General features: G+C 34.4%; 1 protein-coding gene across 2 annotated transcripts; it reads right to left on the bottom strand.

The window, feature by feature from the left end:
- Positions 1-22,628, bottom strand: LOC117344369 (natural resistance-associated macrophage protein 2-like). 2 transcript variants are annotated; one of them, XM_033907119.1, is made up of 16 exons: positions 22,569-22,628; positions 20,655-20,945; positions 19,837-19,959; positions 17,478-17,643; positions 17,055-17,115; positions 16,427-16,565; positions 15,813-15,968; positions 15,141-15,299; positions 14,621-14,668; positions 14,401-14,433; positions 14,027-14,146; positions 12,382-12,605; positions 9,953-10,109; positions 9,322-9,372; positions 8,181-8,257; positions 4,338-4,448 (listed from the first exon to the last, which is right to left on the bottom strand). In XM_033907119.1, the coding sequence occupies exons 2-16, from the start codon at positions 20,724-20,726 to the stop codon at positions 4,442-4,444; spliced, it is 1,593 nt and encodes a 530-aa protein (XP_033763010.1). In that variant the 5' UTR covers positions 20,727-20,945; positions 22,569-22,628; the 3' UTR covers positions 4,338-4,441. The 2 variants fall into 2 exon arrangements, with proteins under 2 accessions (XP_033763009.1, XP_033763010.1); XM_033907118.1 differs by lacking the exon at positions 8,181-8,257 and having other exon boundaries at positions 1-4,448.
- Positions 22,629-22,631: the final 3 nt, after the last annotated feature.

Genomic DNA, 22,631 nt, shown 5'->3' with positions numbered 1-22,631 from the left:
TTAAACAGTAAAATATACTTTATTTCACAAAATAACATATATGAAAAACTTTGCACCAAGTGTAATAAGCTCCTGTAAGACTAGGTAAGAAGAATCTGTTGTATAACACTGTGAGTTATCTCCCTTAAACACAGCAATCTTCACCGATTTAAAAATAAATCATTTGCCGAAGATAAAAAAACCTGTTGCAATTATTTTATGTTTTTGTCTAGGGAAACCATGATGAAAAAGGAAAAGGTAAACCATATTTCGGTAGACACAAAGTTTGTAAAGTGATATCTTTATATTGTAGCACCCCAGATTTTACATGCTCTATGATACTGAGACTTAGCACTCAATTATATTTTAATACGGTTTAATATGTTTTTGTACTCTATAAATATTTTGAAGAGTCAAACTATAATAACTTAGCATGATGATAATGTTTTGTACAAACTGTATAATATAACCTTCGTTGTTGTAACTCCTACACATAATAAATCATATACAAAGCATATAATATCTACAGATGGGTACATACATCATATATAAACAATTTTTATAATTTTCAAAAATACTTTTTGAACACATTACATACTAGATGAATTATTCCATTATCTTAAAACAATTTCTAGATATACAATATAACCCCAAAAATGCACCTGTCATTATAAACAAGAGATTCTACACTTTTGGTACACTTTTTTCCAATAATTTTTAAAATTCCCTTTGGAGTCAGACAAGTCAATTTCGGTCCTACCATATTTGTGACATTTTGATTAAAATTCTTACAGCTAAAGGGCCATCATGGAAAAAATACATTAACCATGAACGAACTAAGATCTTGACCTGAATATTATCATTATACTACTACATACTAAATTATAGTTTTATATCTGGACCCACTAAAGAGTATGTTAGCAGTAAAAAAATTATGACGGAATGATAGAAAGACGCTTAAGGGCCATACAATAAAAGCTCAAGATGATTTAGTAATTGTAATTTTTTTTATAATCATCTAGATTATTCTAAAGAAGTATGTCTAGTGAATTCTTAGCGAAATATTTTAATGTTTCATCTCCACATGGCAGTACCATATTTATCTTTGTTAACATTGCATTTCTTTTATGTCGAACCACAATTAGTGAATATATCAGAAAATTAAATATAGCTCAGCATTATCAAACATTATCACACAAAGATGGTTCAATCTTAAAATCATCAAGACAAAGGACTTGATAAAAATTTAAAAAGAGGCAAAGTATTAATAACAGCAATCTCGAACCACTTTTATCCTCCTGATGGGAAAAAAATAAACAAATAATCAAACAAATAAAAAAGGAAATAATCTTGAGTAATATTCATTCATGAATTAATTGTTTGAGCTCTCAAAAATACACATGTATATTTATATCATATATACATCACCATCACCTTTCAAAAAAAAATTCAAAGACCCATTTTCAAAAGTCTTGACATTATAAAGATGATTTCTTCCTTATTCAGAAAAAAACCCCCAAAAAAAACAACAACTTAGATTTGCAAACAGAGGATCTTTAATGAGAGGCTATGCAATATGGAATTAATCAAAATAATTCAGTATTTTGGTAAAGGTGAATGGCAGTTCATATTACATAGCCATGAGTGTAAGATTCTGTTTATCACATAATTTGTTTTTATGAGAATGTAGATTCTGTTTATCACATAATTTGTTTTTATGAGAATGTAAGTGAAAACTATCAAATATATTTCTAGTTACAGGTCAAAAGTCTTTCTGCACAATCTACATTGTAATTAAATTCTGCTACATGTATATAATCTTACCAATTAAGTGTTTTTTCAAAGAATTTTACTGAATTTTTTTATGGATTGATTTTAACAAAAGTATTGTAACACTAAAAGATGTTGGTCTCAAGTTCATTTTCATAATTCCATTTAATATTCATTAAATTCAAAAGTTACTTACTACAATGTACATGAATTTTCTCAACATAATTTTTGATGATATTATTTTAAAATTAAATTTTGCAGAAATACTTTTGACCTGACAGTGTGCATAAAACAGGCAATTTTGACTCGGGCAAAAGGGATTGTATGAAAGTTAATAATCCAAAATAGAGTTGATATGAATATAAACATTTCCAAACAAAGAGTGAAGATCAAGATAAAAACAGTTTTTATATTGATCTCAAGTCTATTTTGGATTATCATAACATTTATCTAAAAACCTCTGTAGTTGGACGGTACATTTTTCCGCAGAGACAACTGGGTGACTTTACAGATTGTGACATCATAAAGTATTTATGACATCACATCAGTGTTATTACAATATTTATGACAATACCTTATGACATGCTATATCAGGCCAGTTATGTAATGAATAATTTTTTTAAAATACAAAGTAGAAAATATTTCCATGTACAGTGTATATATATATAGCAATATCATTTCATGAGAATATACAAACTATTATATACAATTCATCAACAGATCTACAACAGAAATATATAAACTATGAAAACCATATCTGATCACAACAATGCGTAATCTCGTTATATTTAGACAATACCATAACATCAAATCATATAATATCAACATGTTGTTCAATCTGAGCTCATCAAACAATATTCACTTTACTCCAAGAAGACAGATCTGTAGTAAGGGAATTGATTAATTAATACATTTCCTGGGTAAATGTTAATAATTGTTTTTCATATTTCAGAATATTTTTCATTTCTGCATATTTAATTCATACCACTTTTATATAAAGAGAGATTTAAATGTAAGAAAACTTAAATATGAGTAAATTTTGAGCAAGCAATATTATATAATTTCTTTACATTTATATAAAGTATATACAAATACTGTATCTACAATGTAATTTTTTTTTGTCTTTCATTCATACTTTTTGTCATGGTGGGTGACGGATATTGTAAATACATGTATTTCAGGATGTTTTCAAGTCAGCAACTTATCAGATAGACACATGATTTGGTTAGTAAACTCTTTTTGCAATTTAATCATTTTGGATTTTTTTCACAACATTTAAATCTATTCTGGCATGCACTATTTTGCATACCGCATCATCTACAAAGCCCTGAATATGTTAATAATATTTGGGAGGATATGAACTGGTAATTTTCTGACTTGAAAAAAATCCTGATATTTTTAATTATAAGTTACATTTCATTACATTAACTAAAAATCTTTTTGTGTATAAATAAAAAGATTGATAGCTGGTAAAAAACTTTATGAAGCACCCCACGATATAAACTATGAATTTACTATGGGAATCTTCAGTCAAGATTTTAAGCCAGATATGTTTCTTCAACCTATTTAAATGTGGAAAACAATCAATACCTACCTGGTATATTTAGAAACCATGTTTCCTTCAATTTATATAAATGTGGAAGAAATAATACCATATTTGGTACATTTTAAAACCAGTGACAAGGTGCAAAACTAAATACCAGTAAATCTATAGAGGATATTAAATGGTTTCCCATTGAATATAGCATATCTTTCCTGAGTATGACAGAATATCAATATTATCACAAGTGAGAAACACGAATCAAAAATATCAAAATATTCTGTCATACGTTCGAGTGAAATATATTTTATATTGAATGGGAAACCATTTAATTTACTTTTCATTGCATTTTCATGAGAAAGAAAACAAAATTAAAAACACTGAAAAATCAATGGTGTCAAAAAGTGCAGGAATCAGCAACATAATTCATGACGTCACTTTGTGACCTTACTCAATGTCAACTTGACGGCTCCATTTTGAAAAGACTGATCAATGCAATCTAAGCGTTTTTCTGCTGTTAACAGAGAATCTGTGCATTAAGAGCTAGCGTCCAGTGAGTATTTTGTCTAAGACTAGTCTGAATATTTCAGAAACAAAGCAAAATAACTCATTTATCTATCTTCACTTCGATTGGAAAAATTGACAAATTTCAATGAGGTGAATACAAAGATTTGCTCTGATTGGTCAAAAACGAAAAACTTATAATTTTAACTGCAAAATCCTACATTTTCACTGCTCATCTCTGCAGTGAAAATAAGTTTTATCAGTTTGATAAATTTTCTGTATTTCACTGGCAAAAATGCAATAAATGAGTATATCCATGTAGCTCTTATATAAAAAGCATGCTGCTTGAGAAAGTGCTAATAAAAGACTGTATTTATCTTGAAATAAGCCCATCTACATCGTAGGTCCATTCCATTCAGAAGAAATTCAAAATCATGCCATTTCATTGACCTACAATAGGCCCTTGTTTCATCTTTGAGACAGAGTTTATGGGCTGCCGCACACCCAGGGCTTATTACAGGATAAATACGGCAGATCATTAATTTGAAGGTAGAGCTGTAAAAGTAGCAGGATTTTCCTGGCTTAATTCGGTGCTCTCGGTCAACTCAGCATTGGAGTGTGTTAATATATAAAGAGGTGACAGGCAGGTCAAACACTGTGGAATAAATCAAAAGAACATTGGTTACAAGTAAATCAAACAGTACTGGTTACGAGTAAATCAAACACCAGTTACGAGGAAATCAAACAACATCGGTTACAAGTAAACCAAACAACACAGGCTTCAAGTGAAAGAACAAACACTGGTTATAAACAAATCAAAGAACACCGATTACGAGTGAAGCAATCAACACTGGTTACAAACAAATCAAAGAACAACGATTACGAGTGAAGCAATCAACACTGGTTACAAACAAATCAAAGAACACCGATTATGAGTGAAGCAATCAACACTGGTTACGGATAAAACAAACAACACCAGTTATGAGTAAATCAAATAACAGGGCTTCAGCATGTCTCCCCTTCTCCTTTACTATGCATTGATTTTTTGTACTCAATTGACCTTTGACCTGTAGGTAAGGTCGCACTTTACTACATACTTTGTCGGGGGAGTGACTGAAGGTGTACACAAATTTTCAATAGAATATCCTTAACTGTTTAAATGTTATTGCCGAATAACAAATTATAAAATAAATATGCACTTTGACCTTTAACCTAAAGATTAAAGTCACAGTAACCTACAGCAATGCACTGCATATCATCTTTAGAGGATGCAACTATGCTACTATCTTCAATAGTTTAGAAGTTAAGTATGACTTTGACAAGAAAATATTGGAAAATCTGCAATTTATTTAACATTAACCTTGAGGTCAATGTCACTCTGACCTAACGGCAAAGCACAGCTCATTGCTTTTGGGATATGCAAGTATATAATGCTTCAAGGTTCATTACAATATTTTCAACGTTTCAGAAGTTATGGCCCAGACAAGAAATTATTGTATACGGTAATTTTCAATTATTTGACTGTCGACATTGAGTATCCAAGTATCCTCCAACTTTCATCAACATATTTTTTAGAAGTTATGGCCCAAACAAGAAATGTTTGAAGAAAAACCAGTACTTATATAATAGATCTCCTTCATTAAAGGGGAGATATGATGAATCAACAACAACAAATGGTTACAAAACAATAACTGTTTAAAATCAGAAAAAACAAAAACGAAAAAACAGAATGAACCTGAAAGAAAATGGCAAGCCGGTACCTAAGGGACCTGAGGTTAACCTCTAAGATATTCAGAAAAAGGTTCCATGTCAGTCCAAAACTATTAACTGTTTGTTCAACGTAATATTTTTACATGAAAAAGTGTCCAAAACATATCTTAAGAATTATTACAGCAGAAAGAACAAGGGCACATTTACCTGGTAATTTGTTTTTTTACAAAAGGCTACAAACACCATGAATTTATAACACTGCCTATAATTAAGTATAGATATTAAGCCTAAATATTACCATAGAAAATAGATAGGCACATTTGATGTTGGTTAATTAATTATTTTAAAGAAAATTGTCAAAACATTTTAGTTTGTCCTGTCATGCCATCCTACAACTAATGAAATGACATTTATCTACTGTTCAGTATAAACAAATTTTCTACAATAGATAAATAAAGTATTGAGATAGACATTTATCTATTGTACAGATTATAGATATTTTCTACAACAGGTAAAGTATTCAGATAGAAAACTAAAACTAAAGCTGTATTAGTTGACAAACATTCTAGCATGATACACAAGCAAAAGTAAACAACCTCCAGTTAACAACAAAATAACAGAATTAGAAATTCATTAGTTGGGGAGAAAATACTGCAGAGTTATTTCCCTTGAAATATATTAAGGTTTATAGAGTCTTTCTCAATCTATTATCTATATTGCCTGGATTATGTTAGTTTTGTATCAGTAAAGGTATAGTTAGTAAAGTAAGAGTATATATACATATTGATGATTATTATGTTGATTAATTTGAAGCTTATATCATTAGCAGAACAAGTATACTGGGTATAGCTAGAGTGAATCCAGAACTTAATCAAGATATCCAGATTATCAATTACATATCAGTATACAAATCATATTGGTCTCAATTACATATCAGTATACGAATCATATTGGTCTCAATTACATATCAGTATACGAATCATATTGGTCTCAATTACATATCAGTATACGAATCATATTGGTCTCAATTACATATCAGTATACGAATCATATTGGTCTCAATTACATATCAGTATACGAATCATATTGGTCTCAATTACATATCGGTATACGAATCATATTGGTCTCCTTAAAAATCCCAATATCCCTTTATATTTCTGTACTCTTTAAAAAAAAAACTTTGGAGGAATATCGTACACACATAAGTAAGTAAAGAGTATTTCTACAATAAGTAGCCTTTTATTATAAATCATATACATATATATTTATGTTTCCATAAATACATATTTTAAAATTTATATGTATATACTATAAGAAAAAGGAATCTGTCCTTGCATATATATTCATCTATTTAAATATACAAACTACCTGGTACATGTATATTCTTTTTTTAATATCATAATTAATGAAATGAAAATTAAAATATATTGAAGGCATATTTGTTAAGAAAGTATTAGCAGAACACAATAATATCGCTATCACTAATATCACTAGGTAGAATATCAATATGCTACTGTGTATATCCATACCAATAACAAATTAGTACTACAACCACCTCCATCTATAACAATATCACCACCACCACCACTGACTGGTAAATCACACTCGGCTGATATAGATACCCTGAACACTATTCTCTCCTTGCTGTATTGTCTTATGACCTTTGCTGTCGCATCACAAAAAAATGTCCAATGACCTTTGCCATCACAAAAAGATGTCCAATGACCTTCGCCATCACAAAAAGATGTCCAATGACCTTAACTGTCACAAAAAGATGTCCAATGACCTTGGCCACAAATTTTTTTTGTCAAAATGACCTTCGCCATCACAAAAAACATGTCCAATGACCTTAACTGTCACACAAACATTGTCCAAAGACGTTTGCTGTCACAAAAACATCATATATGACCCTCTCCGACGAAGACAATGTCATATGACCTTTGCTGTCACAAAAACATGATATGACCCTCTCTGACAAAGACATTGTCATATGACCTTTGCTCAAACAAAGATCTTTACGTTCTATATAATGATTATAAATTGCAATATCCACAGATCTTTATAAGAAAAATATTTACATGTACTTCTGAATTGCCAATATTCAATACAAAAATAACGATTTCCAAATGTTGAAAATATGCAGAATCTCAAAATATTCAGAAATAATTACCAGGTTCAACTTATTTTTAGTAAGGTATAACATATTTCTATAAGTTTATAAAAAAGTAAAAAAAAGTATCAAAAATATTATAAGACAGTTACCTCTTGAAAAAATACATCAACCCGAAATGGTAGCTCAACACAAAAAAAAACAAATGTTCCAAATGTGTCATAAGTTGGGGAAAAAATCCAATTCAATTCAACTGAGAGTAATAATTTGAATTTGATGATTTACTTTCAATTTTTATAGCTGCCATACCATAAGGCCAAAAAACTAATGATATTCTATTATACTTATTTAAGTAAGAAGAAACATTTCATTATTTTTAGACTTCAACCAAAGTATTCAAATATTTCAATGGAATCATGTTCAGTATACCCAAAACAAATTCAACACATATCTCTCATTTTGTTTCAACTAAACATTTATAGTGTAAAATATTGTAATTGATAATTGTCACACAATAACAGTTGGTCAGATAAATGTATATTGTCAGAAAATTAGGCTGGGGATTACATTTGTTCAGTTGAGTGGATGTCGCCAGCGAGACTGTATGGGTTATGTGCAGACCGTCCGACCAGTGGCCGTGTCAGCTATAGAAATAACAATGTCATCAATATTAATATTGTATATGTCCCACTAAAAACTCCTGTCTTTACATTACAGTACAGTAACAAGAGGCCAAAGGGGTCTGCATCGCTCACTGGGATATTTCAGTGATCATTGAAAACCGCTAGTAGCCATTTAAAGGAAATACTTCATGTACCTCTATTTCCCCTATTGGGCCCCTCTTTTCTGGCTCCTGAGAGCCAAGAGTAATTATTTATGCAAAATTTGTTCCCCTTCCTCCAAAAATTGCTTCTGACCAAACATAGTCAAAATTCATTCAGTCCTTTATGACTTTTAGTGATTTCAACAACTTATCACTATTTCCCCTATTGGAAACTGCCTCTCCAGCCCCAGAAGGGGAAGAGTCACTATTTAAACAAAGTCTGTTTCCCTTCCCCCCAAGGCTGGATCTGATCAAATTTGGTCAAATTCCATTCACTTGTTCGTGACCAGTAGTGATCCAATGAAAAGTTAATGGGAAACAGATTGACGGACAATGAATGTTGCACCATGGCATTTCATTCTCACAATTAGCCCATTCCAACCTACTAGTTAAAGTTAAATGATGGCACACTGGACTAAAATACAGGATATATACAATTTAGAACAAACATCAATTTACCAATAGATAACAATAGCACCAGTAATACAAGAATAGAGTGACCTCCCTTGCTTATCAAAATTGTAAAGTGTACCATTGATAAATCAGCCTCTACATTAGAGAATATAATTCACCTGCTATATTTCGTTTTGAAGATACTACAACATGCATATACATGTATATGTATAAGTGCTAATCTATCCACCACCTATAGCCCCTCACTCAGACATGGAGATTACAGGAAAAGATAAATGATGGATCAAAATATCTCAAGAATGTATTAAGATGAGAATAGTGTAAAACTGGATACAATACTGGAACATGATTAATTTTCATGATAGTTTTATTTGATTTTGTGGGAAAATTTAATGCACACATATTAATGTATAATAATTTAATGTATACAAATAAATACAAAAACTATTCAAAATCAAAACTGCCACTTACCGGAATCTTCAGTAAAAAGTCACATCCCATTATAACTAAACAAAACCACGTCTGTAAAAAAACAGTTCAGATATATAGGGTGACATGTCTCTTAATCTACAACGACATTGTCACAATAGCCTGGTGTTGAAACAGTGACACTGTGACACCGTACACTAGATATTAACATATAGGGAGTGATTTTGTGTATCCCGCACTCAAGTGTAACTATTTACGTTTTTTTGCTAATTATTCGAGATATAATGTTACACTTTCATTTTGTGTAATAATTTACACATATAACAAGTAAACCAAATTCAGAACATTACTGAAAGTAAACAAAAAAGAAGATTGAAAACATGTTTTAACTTAACATAATGAATTGTCTATATATATAAAGTAATATGTACTAACTTGTGTGATCATTGACCTCATTGACATCACTCAGATGACAAAACTCTCAACAAAGGCCACCGCCATTATAAGACCATCAGATGCCTGTCCCATAGGGTGGTCTCATAAGAGGGGGACCACTGTATTACCTTGGCCAAAATCCTTGATTGATATTTTTCTATAAAACTGACAATGTCGATAAAATTAATGCATTTGATCTTGTTTGTGCTGTGTTTCATAATTTTGAGTCCAAACTTACCAGATAGAGGACAAAAAGCAGATAAAGGAAGACGATGATGGCAATGGAGAGGAAGATCCACCAATGATGAGGCAGGTCTTGAACATACACAACAACGAAGTAGATATTGATAGCTATAACGGTCAAAGTCAGAAGGCTGGCGATTACTCTCATGACTCTGAAACACCAATCAAAGAACCATCATTAGACCTTCCCGTGACAGTCAATCTTCAAAAATAGGTTAAGGATTCCACATTGGCCTCTCTGATAAATTTATTTCTAAATAATCCTTGCTGTTTGTGTCTGCTAAATGTGTTGTAAGTTAAAGTGAGACATGTGTCTTTATGTACAGATGTATCGTAATGTACAGATGAGACTGCAACAAGATTTAGATAATATATAAAACAATTATGATTGAAGTTGCATGAATTAAACATAATGAAATTTCTATATTTTAAACAAGGGCCCAATGGGCCCAAATCGCTCACCTGCAATGCAGTGATCTTTTCATATATGGATCCTGCAGTTATTTGAAAGCATGCTACGGGACCAATATAATGTCTCTCTGCACTTTGGCTTTTCACTAAAAGTCATTTAAAGATTTAAGCATACTTGATCGACATGACCTTGAATGTAAGTCAGGGTCATTCATTTGAACAAACTTGGTAGCCCTTCACTCCAGCATGCTACAGACCCAATATTAACTCCATGGGACTCTTGGTTATTGAGAAGAAGTCGTTTAAAGATTTTAGCCTTTTTGACTCCTGTGACCTTGAATGAAGGTCAAGGTCATTCAATTGAACAAAATTGGTAGCATTTTACCCCAGCATTTTACAGACCCAATATCAACTCCCTGGGACTCTTGGTTATTGAGAAGAAGTCGTTTAAAGATTTTAGCCTTTTTGACTCCTGTGACCTTAAATGAAGGTCAAGGTCATTCATTTGAACAAACTTGGTAGCCCTTTACCCCAGCATGCTACAGGCCAAATATTAGGTCTCTGGGCCTGTTGGTTATTGAGAAGAAGTCGTTTAAAGATTTTAGCCTTTTTGACTCCTGTGACCTTGAATGAAGGTCAAGGTCATTCAATTGAACAAATTTGGTAGCCCTTTACCGCAGCATGCTACAGACCCAATATCAACTCCCTGGGCCTCTTGGTTATTGAGAAGAAGTTGTTTAAAGATTTTAGCCTTTTTGACTCCTGTGACCTTGAATGAAGGTCAAGGTCATTCATTTGAACAAACTTGGGAGCCCTTTACCCTAGCATGCTGCTGGTCAAATATTAGGTCTATGGATCTGTTGGTTATTGAGAAGAAGTTGTTTAAAGATTTTAGCCTTTTTGACTCCTGTGACCTTGAATGAAGGTCAAGGTCATTCATTTGAACAAACTTGGTAGCCCTGTACCCCAGCATGCTACAGACCCAATATCAACTCCCTGGGACTCTTGGTTATTGAGAAGAAGTCGTTTAAAGATTTTAGCCTTTTTGACTCCTGTGACCTTGAATGAAGGTCAAGGTCATTCATTTGAACAAACTTGGTAGCCCTTCACCCCAGCATGCTACAGACCCAATATCAAGTCCCTGGGTCTTTTGGCTATTTAGAAGAAGTCGTTTATTTTTTTTTTAGCATATTTGACCCCTGTAACCTTGAATGAAAGTCAAGGTCATTCATTTGAACAAACTTGGTAGCCCTTCACCCAAGCATGCTACAGACCCAATATCAACTCCCTGGGACTCTTGGTTATTGAGAAGAAGTCGTTTAAAGATTTTAGCCTTTTTGACCCCTGTGACCTTGAATGAAGGTCAACGTTATTCATTTGAACAAACTTGGTAGCCCTTCACCCCAGCATGCTACAGGCCCAATATTAGGTCTCTGGGCCTTTTGGTTATTGAGAAGAAGTTGCTTGAATGGAAAAGTTGACGCCGGACGGACGGCCGGACGACGGACAGACGACGGACGCCGCGCCACGGCATAAGCTCACTTGCCCTTCGGGCAGGTGAGCTAATAAATGATCTTAATGATCTATATATTGAGCTTATTCATGGAAGTTTGTACAAGCACAAAAACATTAAAGAAGCATGTGTAACATTTTAAAATATTTTATGGTATACTTTTTGTCTGCTTGATTCATCACCAGCCAGGGTCACTTTTAATACGGGGTTTCCGTGTAGTAGTTGGTGACTACCTCACTGAGCAACATATGGGAGGCACATGACATGCCATCCAAAGTAATTAGGGTTAAGTGTGTTGTCCATGGACACAACCATGATAGCACAGACTGGCTTGTTTCTCAGCTTCCTGAGATATACAGACATGGGTTGGGAGCGTCGAACCAAGTACCCGACCTTCACCTGAGATTATGTGGCTGGTGCTCTTACCGACTGAGCTATTGCTGCCCCCTCTATATGGTATACATTATTGACCAAGTTTGTTCTCAGTCTTTTAAACTTACATTCCGTTAACAAATTCTCCCATTATGAAGGTTGCACTGGTGAAAGACAGAATTGGAATGAGAGCAAACGGAAGCTGTAGGCTCATCAAAACATTCAAAAGATCATTCATCCGAGTCAGGTCGTTGATACCAGAGAACACAGCAACGAGAATTGTCGGCAAAATTGCAATGCTTCGTGTCAGCAGAACTCTCTGCCAACGCTTCCATTTTAGATTCAAAAATCCCTGAAATGAAATGAGAATGCATATGAATAGGGAGAACTATACAAAATTTATATAATAAGGTCATTTATATTTCAATTTTATATCTATCCCTGGCCACAAATTCTTTGCATGTAGGTATGTTGTTATTCCCCCAGAATTTTCTTAAATTATCGATCAAGATCACAACATTTTACTAGATTGAAAAATTATTCACACTTTTCTGTTTTAATTTTTTCATTATCTTTATTAGATATCTACATGTTACATAAATTTTTCTTTATAAATAGGATTTTAAACATAGCTGCCTCAGTGGCCATTTTTATGGTTTATCTACTCTGAGTTTTATTGAATATTCAATAAATATTTGGCCTCAACACTACAGATGACATGGGTTAGTCTTCATGTTGTTATGTCCACTGTAGTAATCAGGTCTTGTTAAGTTGCACCAAAAGAGCAGTTATGATACATAGGTTTCATATAAACTGATGACCCCATGTCAATTTGACTTTTCATCTTTGAGGATTATAACAAAATGTTTACAGCCAAATCCAACAAGGTGCCATCATAAGACCTATTCTATTTTTCTATAAGTAGAGATATTCTGGCTGTTTAATTATCACTAAATTAATGTATTAATCTTTAAGACAATTCCAGTAAAACCTCTATCCCAATCCAGGACTTCAGGTTTTGTTAAGAGGTACCACCCATGCAATTTATTTAATAAACTACTAGAACTTATAAGAAAGAAATCCCTGAGAGTTTTGGGGTCAGGTAGATATTTTAATGGAATGGCCCTCATTCTTAATTCAAATCTTAAGCAAAATGCTAACAAAATTTTCCCAGTCCAATCAAAACTGACCAATATATATGCCTGTCATTGTAGAACTTTTATAATACTCTTCTCCATTACAAACTGACCAGTGTAGGTTCAAGTCATTGAAGATTTTTGTCCAGTAATATAACACTCACCTCCATTACAAACTGACCGGTGTAGGTTCCAGTCATTGTAGAACTCTGTTTACCAATATAACACTTACATCCATTACAAACTGACCGGTGAAGATGCCGGTCATTGTAGAACTCGGTCTAGCAATATAACACTTATTTCCATTACAAACTGACCGTGTAGGTTCCGGTCATTGTAGAACTCTGTCCAGCAATATAACACTCACCCCATTACAAACTGACCGGTGTAGGTTCCAGTCATTGTAGATTTTTGTCCAGTAATATAACACTCACCTCCATTACAAACTGACCGGTGTAGGTTCCGGTCATTGTAGAACTCTGTTTAGCAATATAACACTTACATCCATTACAAACTGACCGGTGAAGATGCCGGTCATTGTAGAACTCGGTCTAGCAATATAACACTTATTTACATTACAAACTGACCGTGTAGGTTCCGGTCATTGTAGAACTCTGTCCAGCAATATAACACTCACCTCCATTACAAACTGACCGGTGTAGGTTCCAGTCATTGTAGAACTCTGTCCAGCAGCTAGAATTCCAACAGCCCATATATACATAGCAGCCAGTCCAAATTGACACCCCAAGAACACTCCCTGTAAGAGACACAGAACAAAATTGATACAGCATTTCCCTCTACTGTACTGTATTCATCCTGTAACAAGCCCTGGGGCCAACAAATAAAATTTGACTGAAACAGCGGTGGGTTTAACCATGGAACATCAATTTGTACCAATCAAAAGTTTATCAAAATCACCGTCCCCATTAAAATTTGAATTTATTGAAATTATCATCTCATGAAAAAATACCAAAGATAAATTATTTTGAAAGTTCTTTTTAGCTTACTTACCCCTTTGAAGATGTCCACGTCAAGTGATGAAGTCTAAAACACATTTAATAGGAAAGCTGATACACTTTTGGAACTTGGTGTTTGAACAGTTCATTTTCTAATAAAACTTCCAAGATTGAGTAATTTTCATTTCAGCTGAAATCTATTTAATAGGAAAATATGTAACATCTAATAATTACAGGCAGTTTAAATACTTAAAACAAATTCAATATATACTTACATTGAACACATCCGCATGTGGGATGTCATTGAGCAAACAGTTGGAATACTAAGGAAGGAAAATGAAATTTATAATTTTATGGACTGAATTAAATTTTAATCAGCTTTGTACTCACACAGATTATTTGTCTCAACTGATAAATTTTGATTAAATGTCCCATGGGAATTTCTTGCCTAATAACTTAATGTCAGAACTGTTAACAGTACTATTTTTATGATAGAATTTGTCTAACTGGAAAAGCCACCACTTCAAACAAACCCAACTGCAATCTGGCCAATGTAGAATTATGAGCAAAAAATTTTGTAGTCTTATTTCTTATTTTATCTTTACTCCCAGTAATTACATTTAAAGTAAAGTTACATAAAATCACACTGAAAAATTCATACTGAAGTGTATTTTAATCTTTGAAGTGTATTTCACTAATTTTTTTATCGTATGAACATCCTTTATCATTTCTGCGAAATAATTGTAAATTCACAATGCAATAAAAAATGTTGAATATCGTGAAATTATTTCTTACCACCTCTGTCGAATTTTGTACATTAAAACCCTCAGCAAATACTGCAGTCACAAACAAGTTAATGATGAATGACACAAATAGTGCGATGGCCGCCTCGATGAAGAAATACTTATTGGCCTCCTTCACTTCCTGTTTGTCCGTCTTGTCAACTTCCCTCGACTAAAAACAAATTACATGAAAGAATATTAAAACACTGAACACACAGCAACTATTTTTGTTATTTTGAGTTTTGCAGTAAGTTGAAACTGTGAAAGTGATTTCATCTTCAAGTATGTACATTTGTTCAACCTCACTTAGTTAGGCTGGTTGGCTGCAACTACAGACTTATTAAATGGCACTTTAGAAACACAGCCCATGTCTGGTAATAAGCCCACCCCTGCATATCTTGGAGGATAAATATTTAACATATTTAATAAATACTTATTTTCCCTATATAAATATCAACTCATCTTTATCAGTATGGTATTCAAAGTTCAACACGACAAGTCACTCTGGTCAGACTATATATTTATAAAATTTCAGAATTTTTTTAGTTTCAGTGAACTGACAGGTTCTGTATAATGTAATTATCCTTTAATTGACAAACTCATGTGTAGATATTTGTTACAATATCCTACAATATCATCATCTACCTCTACAAGAGCTGAGTTAAGAAATGTAAAATAAACTTACCTTGACAAGAGCGGAGTGTAGGTATATATTATGAGGCATTATAATAGCACCTATGATGCCGACAGCTTGAAGGATCTGTTTTGGCCCACATCCATCGCAGTATGGTACAAAAAGTCCCTTGATTACCTCGCCTTGGTCAGGTTTTACGATCACATACTATCAAAAATCAACATTTTATCATCATCATAACAACTAATTTGCACCCTTCATTTGACCAGACATTATATTTACATTTATTTTAACACTGTCCATGAATAGATACACGTTTTACACAATACCATCTATGGAAACCCATATTTCAATACTCGTAAGTTGATTCAAACAAAAAGAAAATTTAATCAGGAAACAAAGGAATAGAATTTTCCCTGGAAACCAAGGAATACTATTTTACCTGGAAAACCATTAAACCAGATTTTTCCTGTTAACCAATGAATGAGATTTTACCTTGTAGACAAGGAAAGTTACCAATTACCAGGCTACAAAGGATCTAATGGAAGAAATATTTACCTTGAAACCACCAAGGAAGAAATCTTAATTACTTTGTGATGGAAGAAAATTTTATTCAGCAACAAAGGAAGAAAACTTTACCTGGTTTTTAAAGAATAATATATTACCTGGTAACCAAATGTGATGGCCATGGCTGTGATGAGAAAGCCAAAAAAAGCCTCCAGCTTCCGTAGTCCATATTTATCAAGCAATAAAAATGTAAAGGTGTCAGCAATGGTGATGATCACTCCTGCATACAGAGGGATTCTGTAAACAGAGAACCAGATTGTTTCATCAAACCTCATCGCTCCCTATACAACACTTCATCATCAATATTAATTATCTATAAATTCTTTATTACAATTTCATAAACCAATTAAACCTCATCTCATATGACAGTGTCAATTTGTTTCAAACTTAATTTAAATCAGAATTATTTATTTTTCTATTTGACAAATTGATATGTCAGCTTTCTCATCCAATACTTAATATATTTTTACAGCTGGTGATTGATTCTGTACCTAGTATGTTAGTTACATGCGACTTAAATCAACCCATTTCAGGCCCACCACAGCAACCACTGTTTATAACCCTGGTTAAATTACATGCACCCTTGCCAAGTTTTCATAATTTTCATCAAGGATTTATTAGGATAGGCAGATACCAGGTAAATACTTAATGAAAACAATAGTGTATTATCCCTATTCTAAATTCTTATATAAAGTTTTCGTCTCTAACTGATACTGAAGTACTCACTTTCCGTCTGACAAGAGATAGAAGGCTATAGCTGTTCCGATAACCTCCTGCATATCAGATCCTGAAAAATATATATACAAAAGTTTTTACAGAATTATGAACTGTCTTTTACAGCCATAATCCCCTGCTTGCTAATACACCCACCCTATCTATAGAAGTTCATTAATTAGAACAAACAAATATAATTCAATGACTTGTAATAAGCTCATCCACAAACTTTGAACCAGAGGTGTGTGTTGACCCCCTGGGTTTACTGTTGGGTCAATACAGTAATGAAACATCAAGTGATTTGAGCAGGTCATGATAATATTACGATCTGCCAATATTGGATTGACCTGGTGAAATCGAGTGAGTTGGCAATACTAGTTTATAGATTTACAGAAATATTCAAGTGTATGATAGAGCTATCCCAGAATGCCTCACCAATGATGGCTATCTCCACCATGATCCAAAGGACAAGGCGCGGAACCTTGGGATATTGTGTGTAGCAGATTTCAGCCAGATGCATTCCTGTAACAACACCAAGTCTGGCAGATAGACGCTGCATGAGGAGACCCAAGATTGTGGCTGACATAAGTATCCATAGCAACTGTAAATAATGACAGTAAGTATATACATGTAGTAACTGTAAACAATGTCAGTACCCATAGCAACTGTACACAATGTTTGCACCCATAGCAGCGGTAAACGATGTCTGTAGCCATAGCAACTGTAAACAATGTCTGTACCCATAGCAACTGTACACAATGTCTGTATGCATAGAAACTGTAAACAATGTCAGTACCCATAGCAACTGTACACAATGTCTGTATCCATAGAAACTGTAAACAATGTCTGTACCCATAGCAACTGTACACAATGTCAGTACCCATAGCAACTGTACACAATGTCTGTATCCATAGCTACTGTAAACAATGTCTGTACCCATAGCAACTGTAAACAATGTCCAGTAAATGTAAGAACTTCATTAATTAATGCAATATTATGCTTTGTATATTCTATATGTACCAGGTAACACTCACAAATTCAAGCTATTTTGTGTATGCAGTTTAACAGGTGTGTCTATTTGAAAATGTATCATTTCAGACATAAATCTCATCGGACTTGCAGTTACTTACAGCCTTGAATCTTTGTCTAGGTATGCCAGATCATAAAATAAAATAACCTTCAGGTCTATCCTTATTTCATTGAACAAGGGCCCAATGGGCCCAAATCGCTCACCTGCAATGCAGTGATCTTTTCATATATGGATCCTGCAGTTATTTGAAAGCATGCTACAGGACCAATATAATAATGTCTCTCTGCACTTTGGCTTTTCACTAAAAGTCATTCAAAGATTTAAGCATACTTGATCGACGTGACCTTGAATGCAAGTCAGGGTCATTCATTTGAACAAACTTGGGAGCCCTTTACCCCAGCATGCTACAGACCCAATATTAACTCCATGGGACTCTTGGTTATTGAGAAGAAGTCGTTTCAACATTTTAGCCTTTTTGACTCCTGTGACCTTGAATGAAGGTCAAGGTCATTCATTTCAACAAACTTGGTAGCCCTTTACCCCAGCATGCTACAGGCCAAATATTAGGTCTCTGGGACTGTTGGTAATTGAGAAGAAGTTGTTAAAATTTTTAGCCTTTTTGACCGCTGTGACCTTGAATGAAGGTCAAGGTCATTCAATTGAACAAACTTGGTAACCCTTTACTGCAGCATGCTACAGACCCAATATAAACTCCCTGGGACTCTTGGTTATTGAGAAGAAGTCGTTGTAAAATGTTAGCCTTTTTGACTCCAGTGACCTTGAATGAAGGTCAAGGTCATTCATTTGAACAAACTTGGGAGCCCTTCACCCCAGCATGCTACAGGCCAAATATTAGGTCTCTGGGACTGTTGGTTATTGAGAAGAAGTCGTTTAAATTTTTTAGCCTTTTTGACTCCTGTGACCTTGAATGAAGGTCAAAGTCATTCATTTGAACAAATTTGGTAGCCCTTTACCGCAGCATGCTACAAACCCAATATCAACTCCCTGGGACTCTTGGTTATTGAGAAGAAGTCGTTTCAAGATTTTAGCCTGTTTGGTCCCTGTGACATTGAATGAAGGTCAAGGTCATTCATTTGAACAAACTTGGGAGCCCTTCACCCTAGCATGCTGCAGGCCAAATATTAGGTCTCTGGATCTGTTGGTTATTGAGAAGTCGTTTAAAGATTTTAGCCTTTTTGACTCCTGTGACCTTGAATGAAGGTCAAGGTCATTCATTTGAACAAACTTGGTAGCCCTTCACCCCAGCATGCTTCAGACCCAATATCAAGTCCCTGGGTCTTTTGGCTATTTAGAAGAAGTCGTTTAATTTTTTTTTAGCATATTTGACCCCTGTGACCTTGAATGAAAGTCAAGGTCATTCATTTGAACAAACTTGGTAGCCCTTCACCCCAGCATGCTACAGAATTAATATCAACTCCCTGGGACTCTTGGTTATTGAGAAGAAGTCGTTTTAAGATTTTAGCCTTTTTGACCCCTGTGACCTTGAATGAAGGTCAACGTTATTCATTTGAACAAACTTGGTAGCCCTTCACCCCAGCATGCTACAGGCCCAATATTAGGTCTCTGGGCCTTTTGGTTATTGAGAAGAAGTTGCTTGAATGGAAAAGTTGACGCCGGATGGACGGCCGGATGGCTGGACGGACGACGGACGCCACGCCACGGCATAAGCTCACCTGCCCTTCGGGCAGGTGAGCTAACAATGCTAATTCTTATCAAAAGATCCACTTAACAATAAAGACTCACCCTAAATCCTGCTACAGATCCAGCCTGAAGATCAGACTCAATATTTCCAGGGTCAAGGTAGGCTATACTCATCAGGAAACCAGGACCAGTAAATGCCCAAAGCTTTCTGAAACTGAACATCTCCTGTAAAAAAAACAACAACATAAATTTAGTCCCTTGTAAGAGGAAAGCCCATCCATGCTATTGCAGTTCAGTAAAAATTCTATTCTTTGTCCTGTGATAGGCTCGTCTCTAGCCCGAGTTTCTTCTGGCCCTGACACCATATAGGGCGCCCTATACAAGACATGGTGTCAGGGCACCCTACACAAGACATGGTGTCAGGGCACCCTACACAAGACATGGTGTCAGGGCACCCTACACAAGACATGGTGTCAGGGCCAGAGGAAACTCGGGCTAGCTCATCTCCTACTTTAAGCGAGTATTGCCCTCCTCAGTTTATTACTGGATCAACTTTACACACTACATCACTAAACAATTATAGCCATCAATGGGGTTGGAAAACAAGCTATAACCTTACATGAACTCTTCTCTTAAAATACCAATACAACATTATTTCATGGACATTTACACATGATCAATAATGAGATATGAGTAGACAAATCATTTTTACCTGATCAACAAAATACAATACATGAACAGTTGGCATTGACTTTTTCAGTTGTGTACAATTTGTAAACTATGGAATAAAACATTGTTGTAATAAGATATTGTTTCAATTTTTTTTTCTATATACATACTGCTTGGTAATGGAATTAGAAAGCATACATAAACATTTATTTGGCTTCATCCATTTTTACATCAGATATGTAAATACTCACCCCGCTGGTTGGTTTGGGCACTTGTATCCTTGTTACTGAAATAGGAAGCAGTGCCGTCATGTTGATTCCCATCCCTTTACTTCATGTGTAGCAAATGATTGTCTCCCTTTGGAGTCTTCATCTTTCACGTCAACAGCATCATCTAAACTACCATAACTAGCTGTTTCTAAAGCTTCTCCTAGGTCTGTGGTGTCACCAGCGGTTGCCATAGTGATGTCTTAATTACCACAGATGCTAAAAGTGATGGATGTGTCAATCCATGTTGATCAGTCACTTCATTTTCTTGAAATTCTGAAAAAAGAACAAACTTGGTTAAGACAGACAGTCAGACACAAAAACTGCAATTAAAATATATCCATTATTAATTATAAACCAAGGGACATCACTCTAGAGTGAGACACAAAACACATAACTTACTTGGGGGGACTTTGTATGTGTTCAAATATAGACCATCTTTAACAAACTGTAAATAGTCTTACCATACAACTATATAACATTTTAGGATGTTTTTATTGCTCTTTTTCATTTTTTAAATCATGAACAGAGAAGAGTTACAAACATATGTCTGATTTCCCACCACATAATTCCCTCTCGATAGAAAAATTAATGTAGCTGTTTGTTTGTTTGTTAGTTTATGTTTAACGTCCTTTTAAGAGCCAGGGTCATTCGATCAAGGACGTACCAGGTTTTGGAGGTGGAGGAAAGCCAGAGTACGCAGAGAAAAAACCACCGGCCTACGGTCAGTACCTGGCAACGGCCCCACACCCAAAGGTGTCAGGACACCTTAACCAATCGACCACCGCAAACCCCATAATTAATGTAGCATCTTCATCATGATTTGAAAAAATCTTGGATTCTATTTAGCTCGTTTCAATTGGCATCATAGATATCTTGACCTTTAACAAACAGTAACAATATTATAATTACACTATCTTAAAAAATGAAAGAGGTTTGAAGGAAATAAGATGGGTAGGACCTTGCCTTTAAAAAAATTATGTTTGAGAACACTTAAGTTTTCCTTAGGTATACTCTCTCCCTTGGGATAATCGATCAGTCATTAATGATATTATCCGAAAAAATAATATAAATCACTGTGTAGTTATTAGTTACGAAAAACCTGTGACATACATGTATGTACGTCCATGGAAAAACAATCCAATTGACGTGGTCAACCAATCAGCAATCATTTTGCTTGATGAGAGTCGCTGAGCAGCTGTGTGGGACCAGGGCTTTTTCTTACTGGTTTGGAATGGGGCCTTTTTGTCTCATTTTGGGAAGAAAATTGGTGAATTGGGAAAGGTTTTTTCAGGAGTAAACTGCAAATTTTGGGGATTTGGCTTTAAAATGAAAACAGAAAAGCCCTGGGGACATCAAAGGGATACAAATTAAGTATTTACCGTTAGTTCTTTTGCTAAATGATATGCTGTCTCACTGAGGCTAACAGGGATTTCCTATATCCCTGCATAGCATGGTAGGAACCTAGTGGTAGGATATTTGCCTTGAGAGCGAGAGGTCGCTGGTTCGAGTCTCAGAGCGGGCTGGGTACTTTTCATTACTTCTTCCTAAAGTTAATAAGCTACAACTTGAATAAATAAAGCCCATGAAGTGGCCTTTTTTTCATTTTTCATGTTCAATCTGGGTCTTTGCAACGTGTTAAAAAATGGATGACACATCTTGAAGTTGAGTATAAATCATCCGTGACAACTGAACTGTTATATAAAAACGTTCCTAGCGTGAAGATACGTATTTTAGTGACAGCCACCAGCTGTGTGTTACGCAACAGTCATTCAAACGATAGAAAAGGAAAAATAGCAAGGAATAAAGTTGGCGTGAAGCTCATCAGAAAACAGTAGAATTAGAAGTAAATAAACACGATCACCTGTGAAAAAATATCCTACTTAAGCAGTTACTTACAGATGAGTACCTCCTGTCATTTTCTTGGGAAATAATATTACAGTGAACTCCCCTTGATGGAAC

This window comes from Pecten maximus, chromosome 15 (assembly GCF_902652985.1).
Source record: "Pecten maximus chromosome 15, xPecMax1.1, whole genome shotgun sequence".
Lineage (NCBI taxonomy): Eukaryota > Metazoa > Mollusca > Bivalvia > Pectinida > Pectinidae > Pecten > Pecten maximus.
The sequence above is the reverse complement of the archived record's forward strand: the minus strand, read 5'-3'. Positions and strand labels throughout refer to the sequence as shown.